Source organism: Pipra filicauda, unplaced genomic scaffold (assembly GCF_003945595.2).
Source record: "Pipra filicauda isolate LSUMZ 115617 unplaced genomic scaffold, ASM394559v2 scaffold32_size4067784_pilon, whole genome shotgun sequence".
NCBI lineage: Eukaryota > Metazoa > Chordata > Aves > Passeriformes > Pipridae > Pipra > Pipra filicauda.
This window is the reverse complement of record NW_024104454.1, coordinates 362,319-383,456: the sequence shown is the minus strand read 5'-3', so window position 1 is coordinate 383,456 and position 21,138 is coordinate 362,319. Positions and strand designations below refer to the sequence as shown.

At 35.8% G+C, this 21,138-nt stretch overlaps 2 protein-coding genes across 6 annotated transcripts in view; both read left to right on the top strand.

Annotated features, from left to right (window-relative positions):
• CPT1A (carnitine palmitoyltransferase 1A) overlaps window positions 1–8,830 on the top strand; it is a 38,727-nt gene extending 29,897 nt beyond the window's left edge. For 4 of the 5 annotated variants that reach the window (XM_027732618.2, XM_039383911.1, XM_027732620.2 and 1 more), the window contains exons 17-20: window positions 360–512; window positions 2,061–2,165; window positions 4,198–4,290; window positions 5,726–6,041. In XM_027732618.2, coding sequence (XP_027588419.1) covers window positions 360–512; window positions 2,061–2,165; window positions 4,198–4,290; window positions 5,726–5,812 — 438 coding nt within the window. In that variant the 3' untranslated portion in view covers window positions 5,813–6,041. Of the gene's footprint in view, window positions 1–359; window positions 513–2,060; window positions 2,166–4,197; window positions 4,291–5,725 lie in introns of all 5 variants that reach the window. The other variant, XM_027732622.2, reaches the window with a different exon arrangement.
• A 6,855-nt stretch (window positions 8,831–15,685) lies between these two features.
• LOC113993988 (tesmin-like) lies at window positions 15,686–20,795 on the top strand. Its single transcript, XM_039383925.1, is given in 9 exon segments — window positions 15,686–15,733; window positions 15,964–15,969; window positions 16,669–16,715; window positions 16,717–16,787; window positions 18,284–18,398; window positions 18,400–18,465; window positions 18,995–19,069; window positions 20,601–20,640; window positions 20,643–20,795. Coding segments are annotated over 9 exon segments (621 nt in total).
• Window positions 20,796–21,138: the final 343 nt, after the last annotated feature.

Genomic DNA, 21,138 nt, shown 5'->3' with positions numbered 1-21,138 from the left:
ACTGTGTAAGTCCTCAAATAGTTTTTATACGCTTGTAGTGATGCTTTTGTTTTTTTAGGAAGGAAGTGCAGCATAAGGTAATTGTCCACATTTTCTGTCAATACAGCAGAAATTCTAGGCCATACCAAAAGAGAATGGCAGAACTTAACCATTAGTTACAGTTCCTGAACTTCAGGAAACTGTGATTACTTGTGAAAATTTTGTGACTTGTAAAACTCTAACAGATTTGTAGAACAAGTAATTTCATACCAGTTAAACTTTACTTTCTGAGAGGGAAGCAAGAATCATTCACAGGAAGTAAGTAGTTGCTCAACCCAGTTCACTTAACTGATTTTTCTTAACCTTTTTTTCATTGTTAGAATGAAAATAAGCTGAAATTCTTTCGGCTTGCTGCTGCCAAACATCAACTCTTATATCGTCTTGCCATGACTGGTGCTGGCATTGACCGCCATCTGTTTTGCCTTTATGTCGTGTCCAAGTACCTTGCGGTGGATTCTCCTTTCCTTAAGGAAGTAAGTGACTTTTATTGATAAATATTCATTACAGTAAAAAATCCTTTGTTTAATTAGTGTTTTGCTGTATCTGCTTTACGTACTTGTAGAGCTCTGTTTGTTCTAAGAAAAAAGATAGCATTGTAGGTAGCATTTTTTCACATCTGCTGAGAGATTGTAAGTTTCATTTTGTTTTATGTATACATTTATTATATTTCAGTGAGCTTTGTAGTATAATCACCTTGAATATTGTGTGCAGTTTTGGGCACCACAATATAAAAAAGCTATTAAGAGAGCGTCCAAAGGAGGGCACCAAAGATGGTGAAGGGCCTTGAGGGGAAGCTGTATGAGCGGCTTAGTTTGTTCGTCCTGGAGAAGGAGAGACTCAGGGGACACCTCACTGCAGTCTACAACCTCCTCATGAGGGGAAAAGGAGGGCCAGGTACTGATCTCTGTGGTGACCAGTGACAGAACCCAAGGGAATGGCCTGAAGTTGTGTCAGGGGAGGTTTAGGTTGGTTATTAGGAATAGGTTCTTCACCCAGACCTTGGTTGAGCACTGGAACAGGCTCCCCAGGGAAGTGGTCACAGCACCAAGCCTGACAGAGTTCAAGAAGCATTTGAACAACACTTTTAGGCACATGGTGTGACTCTTGGGGATGTCCTGTGCAGGGCCAGGAGTTGGACTCGATGGTCCTTGTGGGTCTGTTCCACCTCAGCATGTTCTGTGATTCTCTGATAATACATGTTATTAAGAATTGCTAGAAAGATATAGTATTTAAAAAAATATTGTTTGCATGTGGTTTTTACATATTTTCAAGGCAACACAACAGAGGCTGTGTGTTTTGTCTCATGAACATTCTTTTGGAACTGTGACAAATTCACTTTAAGTTATTATAAGCTAAAGGAGCTGTACATGGCATTAATGTCACAGTTTATTTCTGTGACAAATTTATTACTTAAACTAGATTTTAAGATTGGGTTTTATAAAAATAATTACATTGCACATATTCATTTTTTCTGATTAATAATGAATGACTTCCAGCTTGCCTCAAAATTAGTCTACTCGTCTTTACCTGTTTGCTCTACTCACATTTGCCTGTTTGCTCTCCTAAATGTGACTGGTGGCTAAGTCAAGAATAAAACAACTTTCTACATATTGCACAGACTTTCAAGATACATCTGTATTGTTAGATATTTTACAAGCTTCTAACTTGATGTAGTTTGTTACTGGGAATTGAATATGGCTAGTAATGATCTTGTTAAAACAAGACCTGTTATGCATTATTTACCAGGCTATCGACCAGATAATCTTGTTTGAAGTAGCATTTCTATTCAAATTTTATTTTAGTCTCTTTAAAGAATTGGCATCACTACCTCATATGTTAATATCAGGACAAGTTTGCCTGTTTCTTTTAACCTTCTTAATTGTTCATTCTGTTGAAATGGGAACTGGAGTTATCCTTAATATTGCTTTATTGAGTGCTTTATCTTAACTAGTTTTTGAGAAGGTTGCATATCTTTAAACAGTGTGTTATACTTGTTTGTGTCTCTTTCATATCTAATGAAGGTTTTGTCAGAACCTTGGAGGCTGTCAACGAGTCAGACACCACAGCAACACATTGATCTAAAGAAGAACCCTGAGATGTTATCCTCTGGTGGAGGGTTTGGACCGGTATGTTTGCTAAATACAAGTACCCATTGAAAAAGTTTTTAGTTTCAATATGCCAGTTTAAAAATTTCAGATCTGTAATACCCTAATATTGCACATCAGGGTGCAGCTTTACGCTTTTAAATGCACGTGTTTAATGCTTTACCGTGATCTGGATGTGCTTGGAAAAATTTGTGTCACCTTTTTATGGTATCCCGCTACAAAAATGGATTGTTCTTAAGGAAATATGTAGTTACAAAATGTGGTATGGGGCTCCATGGCAGAGAGATCTGATAAAAATGGGGGTTTTGTCATATTACCTGTGCCCAGAGCTTCTGTACATCAGACTGTCCATCACTGTGAGCACATTACAGTGACAAATGCCTTATTTTTTAAAATAGATTTTAAGGTTGGGATTGATAAAAGTACTTATTCTTGACTTGTTCTTTATATTTCCTGATGGATTAGTAAATGTGTCCATCCCTTCCTTTAGATTAAGCTGCTCACATCGTTCCGCTTTCCCTCCTAAGTGGGAATAGCGGCCAAGTCAAGCGTGCAACTGTGTTCTACAACTTCTGTAGACTTTCAAGAAACTAGTGTATTGTTAGAGATATTACCAGCTGCTTACTTGCTGTCATATTTTATGGGGATTTGAACTCGGCCATTGATGATCACATTGATGTTAACAAGATCTATTAAGCAGACTTTATGGGGCTTTAAGACTGTTTTCAAAAACCATTTATATTGAAAGAACAATAAGAGGGATCACCAGACTGCTCTTTGTCACACAGAAATTAGGGTGATAGAGTGTATTTTGGGCAATTTGTCAAGCTGGAAGATGTGGGCAGTTTTTAAATTATTATTACTTATTTAATCTTGTTTCTGATACAGGTTTCAGTAGTTTATGAAGTTGGAATGAGTTTGAATTGCAGTATCAAGGAAGCCTAGCTATTGCAATACTGCTTATTCTTGAGAAACTGGCTTATTCCAGCAGATTATAAAGTCAGTATTCAGAATCCCCAGATGTGATCTGGCAATAGAATAAGGGTTTGGCTGCAGGAATTTCTAGCACTTTTTTTCCTTTTGTTTTTGCTAAAGGTACATTAACTGATCCCTTCTTACTATTTCTTTATTCCTTTAATTTCCTTCCTTCTGTTGTCTACATTTCCAAATAACCCTGCTTATATTTCCCTGAATCCCTTCTTGTGTTCTTAGAAGAACTGTGCTTTTGTTTGCTGAGGTAGCACAGAGATTCAGTGCATAAACTTCTTGAGTTTAGGGGTTTTTTTAAGCATTCTGTAGAACTTATTCCTGTAGTAGTAATGATGAGAAGGCAGTCAGGCTGCTTGGCAGCAGTGGCAACAAAGAACTGGAAGGTTGTGATCCTTTGAGTTAGGAAAGAGACAAAGAAGGGTGACAGCAGGATAATTTGTGTTCACTAGGCGTACTTTGAATATAACATCAGACTGAAACTTGGGACAGTTAATGCTACTAATGTTGAAATTGGACAAGACCTCTGCTCATGATACAGGTGTTCAGAATCATATGTTTGCTGTAGAGTCAGATGACTTTGCCTTTGGGCAGGTTTTCATAATACAAGGCTTTTATACTCCATATTTATATATCATATTTATTTACATTGGCAGAATGTTTAGGTAAACATATCCCATGTTTAGGTATACAACTGAACTATTTTATTCCTTTCTGCTTAAGCACTGAAGCTGTGCAACTGCTTAGGACCAGACCTTGATAAGAGAAACTCCTTGAACAACAAGTATTTTATTTCAAAATACCAAAACAGGGAAATATTACAGACAAATATTCAGAAAATATTAATTTCATGCACTTCAGATAAGACTAGAACTGTTCCTCAAGTGGAAATCAGTCTTCAAAAATTATCCATTAAATATGGAATCTTGAGTTTTACTTGATGAGAAATTGCAACTGATTTTAAAAACTACACAGTAAGAACTCTTTAATTATGTGTAAGTTGATTCGGGAATGGAAGGAAAAAGAAGAAGTTTAGAACTTGTTTTTCTCTTCTTTCTTCCCATAGGTGGCTGATGATGGTTATGGTGTTTCTTACATTATCTTGGATGAAAATTCCATTCATTTCCATGTCTCCAGCAAAATATCTTGTTCTGAGACGGTAAGAGTCAGTCCTTTCCTATGGTTTAATAAATCTGTTCCGATGTCTGCTTATAAAACTGTTCTATTCATTGTCTAAAAAATTGTGGTAGAATTTGCAGCATACTGTTATGTGTTTTTTCTTTCTCAACATATGCTGTTTTTCTGGGGGTTTTTGTCTCCACTTCTATAAATCATGAACCAAGAATACCATATTCTCTTTCACTTATACTTTCAAGCATAAAGAAAACATGTGTTTACACATTTGTAGTTCCCTGGAACTCATGTAAAATGACTTACTGTTTATGTGTCCCCTAAACAGTAAGATGGGCATGTCTTGGTTTTTGTTATTACAGTTTTGCTTTGATTTGTCTCTGGCTGCAGTTGTAGAGACAGAGTAAAATGTATGCTCCCTATTTAAATCTTTGTGGTTTAAATAATACTGAAAGAAGCTGGCCCATAAGTTGTAATCTGTGCTTGAGAAACATAATTCATCAAAATTTATTAGAATAACACCTGTTATTAGAATATAGTAGATGTCATCTATTTAGTATCCTGCTATTGTGGAAGCCTGCCCTGAGTCAGATTCAATTCATCTTTCCCCTTTATATTTTTATGACTTTAATGAACATGTTGAGTTTGTTCAGGGTTACATAGCTGAACTAGTTTTCCTCTTTTGACCTAAATTTATCTGAGAGATCATGGTGCCTCTGGTTAATTATTAAAGATTAGGAAATACAACTTTGTTTTTCTCATAGTTGAAATTGTTCTTCAGATACCTGTTGGCTTGTGCTTTAAATTTCTCTGTATTCTTTTTACTTATTAGTCAAGTCAAAGGTCCATACAGAAAAGGAAGCATTTTATGTGTGTGGCCCTGATATTAGTAGGATCTTTGTAGTAGGTCTTGAAATGTAGCTGAGAATTTATATTTGTAATCTTAATTTCTTCTATCATTCATCTAGCACTTAGAATAAACAGAACAAGTTCCTAGTTTGTTTACACTTAGAACACTGTTATTTTTATTTTCAATACTTTATGTACTTTTTCAGTAGCAGATGATTCATGATTTTGATAGAAACTCAGAAACGTTTTTCTGAATTTTTTTTTTGTATTTCTTCTTCATTAGTCATACACATTCTGAACATTCCTCTGAACATTCCTTTGTTTTCTGAAAATTAGCTTTTGCAAAATCTTGTATAAAAAGCAATATCAAAACCCAGTGATTTTAAAGTAACAGAAACCTACACATGCATCTGATTTCAAAAGGATATTATCTCAGTTCTGTCTGTAGGAAAGTAATAAATTTGTATTGTATTGTATGGTAAAATACATGCCCAAATTCCATGAGCTCCAAAATTACAAAATGTTAAAAGGTTTCTTCTTTTGCCTGAAAAATTACTGTTGATTGACAGTAGAAGTATTTGATTTTGGGGTTTGTTTGTTTGTTTGTTTTTAAGGATTCTCATCGTTTTGGAAAAAACATCCAAAAAGCAATGGTTGACATCATGGGTTTATTTAACCTCGGTAAAAACTGTACAAAGTGAAACACTTCCTTGGTGCCAAGCAATGTCCTCTTGTTGGGATGAGAACTCTTCTGCACAGTGAACTAGAGCAAGGTCTGTCAAACAGTAGGTGGCGAAGAAACCGGTCAACACCTTCTTAAACATCTATTAAGACTTTAGCAGTGTATTAAATTTTTCTTTTTTTTTTTTTTTTTCAGTAGTTTGGAAGAGTTTATTTCCATAAAGGATGACTTTTGAAATCTTGTATGTTTATAGGGATGAAGCGTAGTATTAATGCATGAAGTCATGTATATTCTAACTTCTACAGTTTTCTCTTAATTTGTATACACTTGCTCTTTTTTGTTCTAAAATTAGTTTACTTCTTTCCAGAATCAAAGGGATAAAACACACCGACTTAAATACTAGAAAAAGTTAGATTTGCTATGTATTAATAGCAGAATGTTCTTCAGTGTATCTGCTGCTTTATGTAAATGAGTGACAAAACTTGTGGCTGTTTGCCTTTTTTGGTTTTTTTTTTAAGAGGTAAATTTTGGAAAACATACCAAAAAAAATCCCTACTGCAACCCACCTTAACACACTAAGTTGTATAAATTTTATGTTTTTTGAAAAAAACCTAAGCAAACAAAACAACCCAATCATTGGGTAGTAAAATGTGTCACCTCAGTAACAGATATCACATTTTTTGATTGCTTACAGGCATGTTTGCGACACTGACCTTATTTCTGTGTAAATAAATGGACCTGTGTGCTTGTTCATGCAAGTGCCTTAGAAAAACAAAGATCCTTAACCTAGGAAAAAAGCGTATGCTGGGAGTTGATTTTACACTGTTTTAGTGGTGAAGAAAATGAAGTAGTAGTAATGCAGATCTGGTTTTCAAATTACAAGTTAGGATGATGTGGCATAAGGAGACTTGAATATGTTGCCATATGGTGCAGTTTGGTTTAAAAGTCTAATTAAATGCTCCCATCTTAAATATAAAGATCAGTCCCTATGAAGTGCAGGACTAACTTTGTTTCAGATTTACAGATACTCACGTGTTTGTGTTGGTGAATGGTATTGATGGTCACTTGAAATAAGAGTTTCTGTGTCCCAGGAATTGTCAGTTTAATTAAATGTACTGTGTTGGATAGTCTACAAAGCAAGGTTGTCTGTATAGGCAATTGCAATTTGCCTCCTTTCAGCCTGGAAGGACCACTAACTACTACATTGCCAACCATCTGCATGAGAAGGGCAAACTATTAAAGCCATGGAAAAAACTCCAGAATGGGAGAATCATGGCAGTTCTTAAACCCTTCCTGGGAGATGCCCTTGGTCACGTAGTTTCTAAAGGATACAAGGGGAGAGGGGAAAGCTATTTCACTCAAAAAGAAGCAATGATGTTTCCAAGTGCAGAAATAAAATGGCTGCTGCCAAATGGAGTAACTTTGTGCATGATGCTTCTCTTCCACAGGCTTTATAGGTGTGGTAACTTTTTACATCCCTGCAGTGTAGTAGAGTGTACTTGTTAACACCACAATTTTTTTATTTTTATTATTTTATGTAAGATACATGGTGGTTAGTAGTACAGTGAATGGTGCTCCAGAGCTGTGCTGAGTTTAAAAGGCCCTTGGAGTGGATATAAAACTTCTCATTAGTCTCTGAATATTTTCTGGCCAGTATTTCTAACTTTCTGTGCCTCCTCACGTTTATTTTTACTCTGATCTAGCTAATAAAATATGTGGTGGGAACCCTCAAAGATCCAAGATGCATACCTAAGCAACTGCATGCTTACAAAAATGTAGGAATCCACACAGGAATTGATCAAAGACATTCATTATTTGGTTAGGGTACAGTATGTGGGAAAGGACACTTAGAAATAAGCCTTACTGTGGAGGGCAGGCCTGGCATTTATCAAACTACTGCAACAATTTTACAGTGATCTGGTTTTGGAGCTGCAGAAATAATGCACTGGGGGTTTGGGGGGTTTGTGTTGTGTTTTGTTTCTGTTTTTTTTAATTGACCAATCTGTGCTTAAATTACCATTAGGGCATGATAGCTTTTAGGATTTTCTTTTAAAAAGAAAGGTTTAGATTTGACTCTCAGGTTTTAAGTGTTTCTAGTCTAATTGTAGTTAGTGCAGTTATCAATGCAATTTTACATTCTTGGAGAGTAACTATAATTGGCACAGAAAGCTGTTTATTGTAACTGTTTAAAACGTTTTGTGTTGTTAAATGTATCTTTTTAAATTTTGGAATAGATCATAATTCCTAAACAGATAATATTTCATTTTTTTTTCTTTGAAATGTCAACAGCATGTAAATAAAATATGCTTTTTGGATGTAAATCTTAGAAATCCACAGTGAATGTAGGTTATTAATAAATAATTTAAATCATGATGTTCAATATTGTGTAAATACAGTAAAACTGCTTGGGTTTTTTTTTGCTCAAAGCCATAGGAATGTAACTGAAATTGCTTAGATTTGAATGAATTTTCTAGTACAGTGTACTTTATTGTAAAGGAAAATGTTCATATTCCAGTAAAACTACTAATTTGTTACTAAAACCTTGAATCATTGATTCTCAATTAGTGATTTAAGAGCTCAAAGTTGAGGTTGAGTTGGTGGTGAAAGTGAGGTTGGATGATAATAAATTTTTCTGTTGATTAAATTGCATTAGGAATTTGTGAAATAGCTAGAATGTGTATTTTTCAAATTTATCTCAGCTATTTCATAGCAGAAATTAGGAAAGCATTAAATCCATTTGGAGGGTACCATTCTTCAGGATTAATTCTGTTCCCAACTGAATATTCATTAAAGGCTTGAGTCTTTTGAAGAACTAGGGAAGAAGTGTGTGCGTGACCTGGAAAAACATGGTTCTAATTCAGCCTTTCTACCAATTGTTTTCTCATGTAAAATATATTAATTTAAGCTAGAGGGTTTTTTTAATCTTGTTTAGTTACTCTACGTCTATTGTTGGTTATTTACATCCAACACTTCGTCTCTATTTTCTACTTTCTTCTGTGACTTCAAAAAATGAAATAAAATTTCACAATTACCACTACTTTGTGTTTACTGCAATGTTTAACGTCTTCTGTATCTTTTTCCCAGCTCCCTTGCTGCAGTTTCTGGACTGACAAAATCATTGCTGTTAAATCCAGTTAGGAACAGTAGTAACAGACTATTGAATTGGTTTGAGCAATGATTTAAACATGTCTTGCTAGTTAATAGGGAGTGTGTTAATGAAGAATTCTCTTTTTTGGGTTCAGTAGAAAGAAGAAACAATGTAGGTCTTACTTTAGATGAGCTTCTTTTCACGAGATCGGGATAACTGCTGGAATGTTTCTGTGAAAGTCTGTCTGCAAGCCAGTGGATAGCTCCAGTTTGATTTTTACAGTGACTAATCCATGGAATAGGAATGGTAAGGCAGTGGACAACTAGTTCAGGCACAGAAAGTTATCATTGTTAAAACGTTATTTGTCTAATCTATAGATTCCCTGTAACTGAAAACTCCCTTGGAATTTCATTATAACTGGGGGGCTGCTTTGAGATAGTTGATAGGGATTTTTTTTATTACCCTTTGAAGGTTCACATGCTGATCTTTAAAATGCTCTTTAATTTAAAAAATCTACAAACAAACAAGCCAACACACACACACAAACCCCACCAAATTGTTTTGTGTGATACCCCATTTTCACAGCCATTTAGCTTGCTGCTTTGCTGGACATTGCATCCTTTGCAATACGAAAGAACACGGTGATTTCAATTTCTCTTCAATACTTTTAGTTCCTGACTGTATTTAAAACATCTCTCACCAAGACTGGATACTGAAGTTGTAAATGAGTATGTTCAATCTGAACAGAAACACCATGGAAACTTTCTAGGCGCAGAAGATACTGATTTTTATTTTTTTCCCCGTCTTCCCTTTGCCTGTTTTTCAGGGTGGCAAGTATAAGATGAAAGCATTAGAATAAAAAAAGCTTCAACTGTTAGGTGAAACCTTAGAGAGGGGAGAAGGAAGAGTAGGGATATTTTTTCTTTTGTTTTGTTTTTCTCTGACTTCATTGGCTGCAGACCTGGGGCCCGTGGGCTTGAAGATTGTAACAAAAAAATTGATTCTGGTTTCTTCTTGAATTAATTGTGCAGCACCTTATGGATGAGAGGTAGCTTGAAATTGTTTTGGGTGTCTTTAGCTGCTATGTTGGTTTTTTTAAACACATAATATTTCCTAAAAGTGAAAACATTTAATGCATAAAATGTAAAGTCCCGGTTCAATTTCTGCTTTCAAGAAAAATATCTCTTAAGTGGCCATAGGTAGTGGCCCAGTGGGTTTAGTGTGTTTTCTAACACTGAAATCTTCATGGCATCGGGGTAACAATTCCAAGATTTACACAGTGATTTGTAGAAAGGACTCTTTAAGGGCAGCAACTTGAAGCCAACTTTTTCACAGAATGGTTGAGGTTGGAAGGCACCTCTGGAGGTTATCTGGTGCAATCAGCTGGTTGCCCAGGGCCACATTCATATGACTTTTTGAGTAACTCCAAGGATGGAGACTCCACAGGCCAGTGAAGCCAGTGTTTATTCACGCTGACAGTGAGAAAGTGTTACCGGATGTTCAGAGGGAAACTCCTGAGTTTCAATGTTTTGTCCTGTCACTGAACACTGTGGAAAAGACCCCGGCTCCATATTCTTTGCACCCACTTCTTATCTCAGGGCTGCACAGTCCCACCTCTTTCACCCTCTGCCTATAGGAGAGATGCTCCTGTTCCTTATTCATTTTCCTGGCCCTGCGTTGGACCCTGAGCAGCCTGTCCGTGCCTCTCATTCTGAGAAGTGCAGAGCTGGACACAGTGCTCCAAGTGTGGCCTCACCAGTGTTGCGTAGCACTTCTACATGGATTAGGACATTAACCTCTGACTCGGTACCAGGGTCCTGGTTAATCTTTGACTCCTTGCAATGTGGGATAATTTCCAAGGGAATTTAAATAAACACAGAAGGAACAGCAACAAAAAAAATCCCCCCAAACACACCCTGGTTCTTAGGCCATGCCTGCACTCTGCCATTGCCCCTGCCTGGACACGGCGTTCCAGCGCGGACCCCGCTCCGTTAACATTCTGGTGCACAGCTGTCACTGCCCACCTGGGGGAAGGTGAATTGCCTGGGTAGAACCAAGGATGTGCCCTCTGAAGCGCCTGGGATGCCCCAGGTAGGGCCTGTCACCTCCCCATCTGCTCTGGACAGAGGGGTGGGGGAGCGGGAGGGCATCCAAACCCTCCCTATCCCTCACTGCACAGGTCCTAGGCCAGTGGTGGTTGATGCATATGGGCAGAGAGATCTGAATCTTTGAAGAGCTGTCATATCCTGGCCTAGTTCAGGGCCCATGGGGACCTTGACCCTCCCAGTATTGCCTTAACCTAAATCCAAAAATAGTAATAATGAAAGCGCAGGTGGATATTGGCCTGTCTTTTTGGTGGCGACCTTGTGTTACTCTGGGTAGAGGTGCTTTGGCTTGTGTTGTTGGCAACTGGCAATAGTGACATTGAGAGTACAGATAAGGTTTGGTCTTAATGCCCTGTGTCCCCAGGGAAGTGGTCACAGCACCAAGCCTGACAGAGTTCAAGAAGCTTGGACAACACTCTCAGGCACATGGTGTGATTCTTGGGGCTGTCCTGTGCAGGGCCAGGAACTGGACTTGGTGATCCCTGTGGATCCTTTCCAACTCAGGATATTCTATGATACTGACACAAATTTAAAACAGTGTTATTACAGCTAAGTGTACTACATGATAGAGGGTTTTTTTGACTACTAAAGCCAAATAGCGAAATTCTGATTCAAGTCTGAATGCTGTTAATGTGTTTAAAAGTTACAAAGAATGCATTCTTACGGTAAAAGCAGCTTTTTTTTTAATTGGTATGGTGGCCTGTATGTTCTGAAAGTTAGATTCAGAACCCAAAAGAATTCTCCCAGCATTCTGTTTTAAAGTTTCTCAGTTACATGTTAATTAGGGTAATCTTCAGTATTATATATATATGTGTGTTGTTTAGTTAAGAATATTTCATTCACTTTCAGACAGAAAAACTATTCAAAATACTGAAATAGGAGATTTGTCTTCGATAAAAAGAACAAATATGAAGCACTTGATAGTCTGCCAAAGACTTTAAGAGAATCAGATATTGCTTCATATAAGATCAGTAATAAACAGTGGACTCGTAACTGAAATATGTATTCAAAATAGTCCTGTTCTGAAAACTTTAATCTGGAAATTGCAGCAATGAATAATTTTGTTGGAGTAGGGTTGGCATCTAGTCAAGACAATAATTTGTGCACTGTAAATGTAGGAGAGACTTTGTTAGATGGCTTTAAGTATCCACTTAACATTGAAAATCAAATTACAGTGGTAAAAGTTGAAGTACATCCATGTAGAAACAACAGCTGTGATGAAGATCTTGAAAAGTACAAGGAATTAAATCTCTCAGAAGAATCTGAACATATGGAGTCAGCCTTGTCTGCCTTCAAATTGTGTCCACTTTCTTTCTTCTGTATCAATGCTGCATTAAAATTTCAGTCTTCCAACTTCAAACATTTTTTCTCCTGAAGGAACAGTCAATGAAAATGTTGAAATTATGCCAGTAATATTAAGTGAAATAGGAATTTTATGTATTCATGATTATTTGTGACTTAAACGTGGGAAATTGCCACATTAAAACTTGTATTTGGGATCCACATAATGTTTGAAGTCATGTCCTAAATTTTCTACTAGAACAAACTTAGTAGTACATACAGAAATAAATTTCTGGTTTATATTGTCAGAAATAGCATACACTGTGAACATAAGATTTCAGCTGCTGGAGGGTTTGTCCATGTTATGAACCATATTTTAAAATGGTTGAGTAGTTATTTTGCTCATTAAAAACATTACCACGTCACAAATACACCCACTTTGGTTCTACATATTACTGTCTGTATTAGCAACTATTAGACAATTGTACAATGTGCAAATAGGATACTAACTTCTGTTCTTTAGTTCCACAGCTGATACACCTTTTCAGCTTCAATTTTATAGTCCTAATGAGTTAAAAAGTAATTTATTTGCAGCAGTAAACTGTAGCTTCTATTGTTAAATCTCCATGGGGAAAGTACTTTTGTAAAAGAGAGGAATTTCCCATTGCTTACCACGTCTAGCAGTTTTTCTGTGTAGTTGGAAGTTACGTTTTCTAAGCTGGATCAATTACTATCTTGAAAAGTCCACAGCATAAAACTTCTTGTGGGGCTCACAGGACCAAACCCACTTGCTTAATGCAGGCTATCCATGTGTGGAATACCTGTGTGTCCTTGCATCTTTGTTGATGGCCAAAGAATATCTGAAGAAATCTCCAAATTCTAAGTTTGCACTGTGGCTGCTTCTAGAGGGGCACTGAGATTTCCTTTGAGAAGCTGTCTTGAAATAATTGAACATACCAGTTGACTTCTTTTCCATGTAAATGTTTTGACAAACTGTGCTGGTCTCAAATTTAAAAATCATGGGCATTGAAAAAAAACCCCAAAACTCACAAAAATCACTTAGTTGAAAAAAAGGTCTGATTTTCCCATGCAGTATCCCCCTCAGGTGCCAGGCTGAAGCAAGGTGGAAGCTTCAGGGCTGCCTGTGCAGGAAACCTTCTATCACAGAAATCATTGCTGCACTACCTAGCCCAGTGGGTCTTCCCAGTGTCATTTCATCCTGAGATGCTTGAAGGGTGCTGTTGACAGTTACCTTATATGTTTTGGTTTTCTTCCAGGTTTCTGATTATGGTTATGGTTTAAAAGTATCTCTGGCTTGGAAGGTTCTTTACACTCATGCTCAATGTTATCAGTAGTTCTTTAATAATTGAGACCTTCAATCTTTTGAACTGTTAATAAGATTTAAAAGACTGATGGAAGCCTCTAGATAATAAATATGTGATTAAGGTGTAACAGTTGCTTTCTTCAAAGTCAAGTTGAAGATAATGAAAGTTTGTTAGTCTCTGTACAAGGAGCTAATTTAGAAATATAGAAAGATTTAGAAAAATCTTTCCGACCAACTCCTCCTAGTATCCTTACAGTTTATCACACTGTATCTGCATGTTCCCTTAATCTGACCTGTTTCTTGAAGGTATTAGAACGAAATTCTGATCAGCTTATCATTTTATTGAAATAAAGAAAGCTGATTGCTGGCTTCTACATTGCTTGCTTGCCTTCCTAAACTGCTGCCTATATTATATAAAGAGGAAGCACAGCACACACAGGTGGAGAGCAAATTGTCAAGTTCAAACAATCTAAATTCTAACTTGAAACTAGAAAATAGTTGGTTTCTGTCTTTGTTCCATTTTCTGTTCGTTTGGTTTGTTTTTGAAAATACAAATGTAGGTATTAAGTATGATGCTATTATAGTTGTAAATGCATTAGATCTCTACCTGGACTGTATACTGAACAGAAAAAACAGAAAAAAAATTCAAGGTATATAATGCTATAATACTGAACAGGTTGCAGCATTTATGTGCTTAATTATGTCATGAAAATGTAAATAACTTCCCATTTTCAAGGTCGCTTTAAATTGGGGGGGGGGTATTCATTTGGCATTTTAAAAATGAATCATTTAATATATAGAATAGTTGTAAGTAAAAAATTCTCTTCTTCAAGTGTACATATCATTCATAATTCCAAATGTACATAAGAATAAATGGTTTTGTTTTGAAGACATCAAAGACCCAAACTGAAGTCTGTTTTTCCCAACAAGAGTGTTACAAATAACTATTAAGTATTTCTTTCACAAGAATGTAATGCTGTAGTGACGTCAAAATCTTTTATTGATGCTGCAATGGAGTTCTTGATATAAAACACTAATCTCTCTCTAAATGAGACATGCTTTATTTTGTGTACTAGAACATTTTGGTGATATCTGTGGTTTACCTCAGACTAGTGCTTCTGTGTATGATGAAATAGTAAGTATGCATGTAAGATTTTGTTATTGTTGGAAGAATCCATCCGACCACTGGGATTTATTCTAAGTGCCAGAGGGTAAAAGGTACTTTAAAACATTGTCCTGTCTGATCTCTTCACAAAAGAAAGGAAAAGAAAAATGTTGCTCTGTAGATTTCCAACACTGCCACTTTATGGAAGAAGGCAAAATAGCATCTGGAATTTTTGCCTGCTTCTGTTCCTCAAGGCTCAAGTCTGGTTGGCTCCTGTCTGCCACTTGCTACTACTGGTTCCAGTTCAGGACAGTTAGAAAGTCTTCTCCCAAGGCAATCTGAACACAAACTGCCTCGTGGGACTGCACCAAATAACCTTGAGCAGCTGATTGGTGTTTGAGCCTCTTTCCCACGTGCAGTGTATATAAAGGAACAGAGCTGACAATGCAAATCTGGCTTTAACGTTAGCATTCCCTGCCTATGGAGAGATGTTCTTTGCCACTTAATTATTCTCTTAAAATGCTTGGATTTTCAAATATAAATTCCTAAATATGAGCAAAACAAATTATAGAAATTCAAGTATTTAATGAAAGACTTCTCTGAAAGGTACTGGAAATTTATAAACAGGTTTTTCAAGGTTGTCCATTTGGTGTTTAAAGTGTGTACCGAGAGGGGCAAGGCTTCATCTGGAAGTGTGACTTCTGTGAGGATGACACTGTAATGAGTTAATAGATTGGCACGATGGGTGAAAAATTGGTTTTCAACAAATGTGAATGGCACCACATCTATGATGGAATGCCATAACACAGTGGTTTGTTTTGGAACAATCTGATTTATAGGTATAGATGAATTTGGAGTCCAGTCTCAGATGACTGCTTCTTAGTTGCACTAAATCCCAATTATCCTCCGTCAAGTTATATAATTCGAGATGAATTCTTGTTTTACATAATTTGCTGTGACTATTGCCTAACTTCTTCAGGGCCAGTTAGATGACGCTTCATGGTGTTGGAGACACTGAACCCCATTGTAACTGTGAAGTATGTTACTGTTCATTGCCATTCTTCAGGAATATTTTTATTTGAAATATAAACAAAAGTCATTCTGCCATTGATAAGTAAATTAACTATTCTCAGTATTAGGTTTGAATACGACCCTCACTTTAAAGTACATGATTTATGCAGATAAATTTTAAAATTTATTGTGTTTGCTTGGAATTTAAAGTACATTTTAAAGTGTGCCTGTTAAGATTTAAAACTTTTTATTTCAGGCTGAGGTAAGAGGCAGTTAGTAACATTACTGAGAATCACCAAGACACAGCAATTTTTCAGAGTTCAAATGTTGGTAAGTCTGACTGCATTGCACAGTGTGGTGAAGGAATCCAGATGTTCACCCAGAAATTATTCCAACTCTGTGGTAATTATATGCTGTAACTGATAGCAAAATTACATGCTAGAGAAAATTAACTAACTTGTACCCCACTAGCCTGGAAAGTCCCACTTAGTAAGTGCCATATTAAGAATAATAAGGCAGTCCTTTCCTTGGACTCACAATCTAAATTTTATCTAGCTATAGTGCTACTTTTCAGATACATATATATATATGTATGTGTATTTATATAACATGTTGCTTTCTAGTTAACATCTTAAAAAAAAACCCACCTACGTGAAGATTGAAGATTGCTTCTTCCAAAGGAAAAGTCTCAATTTAAAATCACAACTAAATAAATCAAATGAAACATGAACAGTTACAATGGTATGTTGAGGAGCTACAGTGTGAGATCTCAATAGGTGCTTCAAAAAGTAGATTAAAATTAAGGGTCAAAAAGCAAACATCTTGATGCTCAATTCTTTGAGAGATTCCAGTCTGTGACTATAAAGCTTTATAGGATGGGTGGCAGTCTTACGAAAGCTTTTATATCTATGTGCGTATAATTACAGTTTCTTAGATTAAAACTAATCGTTATTCATTACAGGTTGTCTGCCAGTTGGAAGTAGGTACTCAAATACTGTGTATAAACAGTTGGCACACAAAACCTAAAACTAGTTCCTCTAATTCCTGAGTATCATGACCAAAATAATTATCTTCAATTGGGTACAGTAAAAATGAAAATTATCTCTAATCTGTCATAGTATATCATAGATTCTTAATTTACAATTGCATGTGTTTATGTTCTTAAGCAGCAACAGGGGGAGATGAGCCAAAGGTAATGTAGATACCACCACTTAACATTTTACTTCATTTTATAAATGAAAAATTACTAGGCCCTCCAGTGCAATAAGAATGATGTAATGGTATGTTCAAATTATTGAAAGCTTTTAGTATAGAGATTACTTTCCATATAAAACACATTTAGCACAAGCTCCTGCATACATTTGCATTTACCCTTGTTTGCCACCAAGTGACACTGTTTCTCTATAAATGAAGAGCAGCATTGAGTGCTACGGGTACACTTCGGACTTGGAATTCAGAATGTCTCAATAATATTTAGATAACTATGTGAACTTGAAATGCCATCGGTTGTTAAAAGTGGTTTCTGAGGTCCTAAAGTTAATGCTATTTCGATGGAGTAACACATTTTCATTTTAACAGCAGCAGAGAATTTGAGTGTAGTTTAGTTTTAATGTATTATTTATTAATTATTTATTATTAATTTATTATTTAATATTATTAAATATTTCTTTACCTAAATATAGCTTCCACGAAAATATTATTTACATGCTTTATTTCATTATTTATTACTGTAATTTTATGTGGTCTTTTATTCTGATGGCAGTGCAAAACCAAAGTCTTTTAATATTAAGCACCATACAAGCACAGATATTGCTCTCAATAGCAACGGGTGCTGTGGGTGAACATCTCTCAGCAAATGCTCCAGGTGTGCACCTTGTTTGCTTGTATTTGTCAGAAACCATCAGAAGAGTAAACCAGGCATATTCAAGTTAAAGGTCATGTTCCTGTATAAAATTCAAACTGTCATTCATTTGCTGTAATGCTAGGGAAGAATAAGCTGAGGAGGAGTGTGCTGGCATATCTTTTTTAGTTTTTATTTGCTTGAGCTTTTGTCTTTTTTAAGTAATTATAAGTTTCTAGGGACTATTCAGCTTTAGAGTTAAGATGTCCTGTGGTTTCTTGGGGGTTTTTTTCTTTCCTTAGGTGGGAAGGAATTAAATACAAGTTTAAAATTCATCTTGTAATCTTACAATGACCAATGTTTGGTTGTTTTTGCATAAGCTTGAGTGCTCATTTATTTTCTGCAGTTCCTCACCAGGAGTTACACAAAGACTTAGTCTGACAGCTATGGTTTTCACCATGGGTTTTTAGTAATCTTTTTTCATAAGCTAAAGACCTCTGTTTCAGTTTTTCTCACAGAACTATGGAAATTTGTAAAATAAAAACTCAGGATAAATATATTTATTTGTTTCTGATATCTCTTATTTTATCAAAATCTTTTAAGTCTATGGCATTTGAATCTAAATGTACTTAATGTCATAGAGTAAAAGCATCCTATGCTCAGATTCCCAGCTGACAAAATGGTGGTGGATTCTTCTATTAAGGTTATTTTCATGTGGTCAGGTTTTTATTCTTAGTTATTTTTGCAATGAGCAGAACATTTCTCATAATCGAGCCATTTTTGTTTAAGGCCTGTCTTGATAGAAACCCAGAAGCTTTCTTACCAAAGATTGGGAAAAGGAAACTAGGAGAATAAACATAACCATAACAAAGGATGTAATTGCAAGTGCTCAGAATGCCTCAAGAATTATTGTGAGTGAGACAGGTGAACTTTCGTCTTGTCAGTTACTACCTTAACATTTACTAGATTCTGTAACTAGCAGAGGCTAAAAATAATCACTTGCCTTCTTTCTTTACATTTCTCATCATAAAACTTTTTCAACATGGGAGGCAAAGTCTTTTTCAAGTCATTTCTTTAAAGAACAGAATCTGGCTAAAGTTGATCAGCTAAAATTTTCAGGATCTGGTGCTCTCAGCCAATCCCATGCTCCAGAAGAAAGGAGAAATGATTTTCTGCTAATCCTTTCTTCTGTGGTATTTTGTTATATTGCAAAGTTATCCACAAATTGACAGGAGGGCTGACTTGTCCATGTACAGAACATCAACCTTCACAGAGATTCTTTGGAAAAAAACCTGTCTTGCTTCCTTAGTTGATTGTTACTGATAGTCTTGCTGAGTGTCCAAGACAAGCACATCTAGAATAAGTCCCTGGTGCTATGGCTCAAATGGTTGTTCAAATGTATGTTTAATTTAAGTTTTATATAAATTTTATTCTAAGTATTCTACATTTACCTGGATAAAATTATGTGTTCTCCTATTTGCAAATGAATTGGTTGCAAAAATCATGAAGAAAGTCCAGATGAATAAAAACAGTTGAACGTGTGAAACTACATGGACCTTGGAATTAATGAAGGGAACAGCCCAGCTTTGACATCAACATTCAAAATGTTACCAAAACTGAAGAAAGATGGGTGAATATTTGGAAATAGTGCATAATTCATTGGTCTGACTTCACTAAGTGTTTGTATAACCCTTATCATAAGTATCTAATAAATAGGGACTAAAAGGACAGAGGGTTTATAAGCAAGGAGTCGCTTCAAATAGCATTTGCCTTTTTCTTTCTATAAATTAAAAAATACCTAAGGCTGAGACTATAACTATCCCTTAAGAATATAATATACAGAGTTCAGGGATATATGTAGTAGTTCTGCTTACAAAACAGCAGTTACTTATGTATTGATCACATATTTCATTCAACCTTTTCCCCCCTTAGCTACTTTGTTTTTCCTTCAGTTTCTCTGTTCTTGAATTTTTCCACGTGCAGGAATTCATTTCTAACAAAACCTTGACCAAAGAAGTATTAAGAAAAGTGTATGATTAATGTTTGTGATGTTCAATTAATAAATGTGTTTGTATCAGTGCTTCTTTCCCATTTCTTCTGCCTTTGGTCCAGCTCCTGTCGATTTTATTTGTCTTGGCAATTTGGATTGTAAAATATTCCAAGAAGACCAGACTGTCCTGATGTTGTTATGTGTTCTAACATAGTTGTAGCCTAATCTCTGGTTTTGGTTGGTTTATAGTCATTTACCTAATAAATAGAAGCACCTGTTAATAAACTTTTAAAATTGATTAAAATATCTCAATTGATTTTAGGCAATGTTGCTCCAGGCTCTAAAATTTTCAGTTTCCCTACATGATTTTCTTTCCTTCTCTGCATCCACCATTACCTTGAAATTCCTATTTTATTTCCATTTTTAAAATACTTTGTAATATATTTTAATAATTTCTACTATTGATAGTGTATTGATGGGGTAGATGATGCCAAGTTTTACCTCTACTTGTATCGCACAATAGGATGTTATATTATTAATGTACTAAAATGAGTTAAGGTGTTAACGACTGGTATTTTCAAGAGTTTCTTCAAAGCAAAGCTGCTGATGTGCCATTCAGGGAATCCTTGAAGCACTTGGCGCTGTTTCCTGTAACTGAATTTACATTTAGTACCTCCTAGACCCTGAGTTAGCCTTTTGAACGCGTTTCCTTGTACGTGGGGCAGGATCTGAATGTTGCGTGCAGATGGAGTAAGAGGCTTGTTGTTTAACCTTTCTCTGTCTGCACCCATTAAACAGAATTGGCATAGTTTAATTATGTGGTGAGAATACAGTCTGCTATGTGATAAATGAGAAAAAACTCAGAAGCAATCTGTTAGAAGCAGAGGCTATTCAGTGTAGAACAGTGAAATTCCTACAAGGAGGTATCTTATTATAACAGTGTGGCTACTCTGATTCAGCTCTGTGTGTTCCAACTCTCAATGGAGTTTTGCAGTTTGTCTTTTAAATTATTTTGTAAATTTAGAATGGAGATATTTCATAGTAGTTTCTTTTTCTCTGTCAGGCAACCAGCTCTGTGCATGTCTTGGGAAGAAGTGAAAGCAATGCATGTGCTTGTCTCCTGCTGCAAGCTGAAGATGCAGAAAAAAAAGGTTACTCCAACTGTGTAGTTGAGCAGATGATCATGGAGGAGTTTGGGAGATGTTTACCGCAGATCCTCTGTGCATAATTAAAATCTAAAGGATTGAAAGTTGAATAATGTTTAACGTACTATAAAGCCAATAAGTATTAATATTGATATATTGCCCTGCTCTCCACAATTTTACTATTTAATGATTTTACTTTGATCTTTCATAGGAATGATTTCATTGACTTCAGTGAATTCTTTCTGAATTATCCTGGTGTAATTGAAACCAGCACCACACCCAGTGTTTTTCCAAATAACTTAATGCTGTAGAAAGTTTAGTATATTTTTTAGTATATTTTTTACTAAAACAGATTATCTCTGTAGTTGAGACTTTCTGGGCTGATTCTTCAGTCTTTACCTAGACTTTAAGGTAAGTTTAATTTGAAATTGGATATTTATGTGGGTCAAGAGGTAG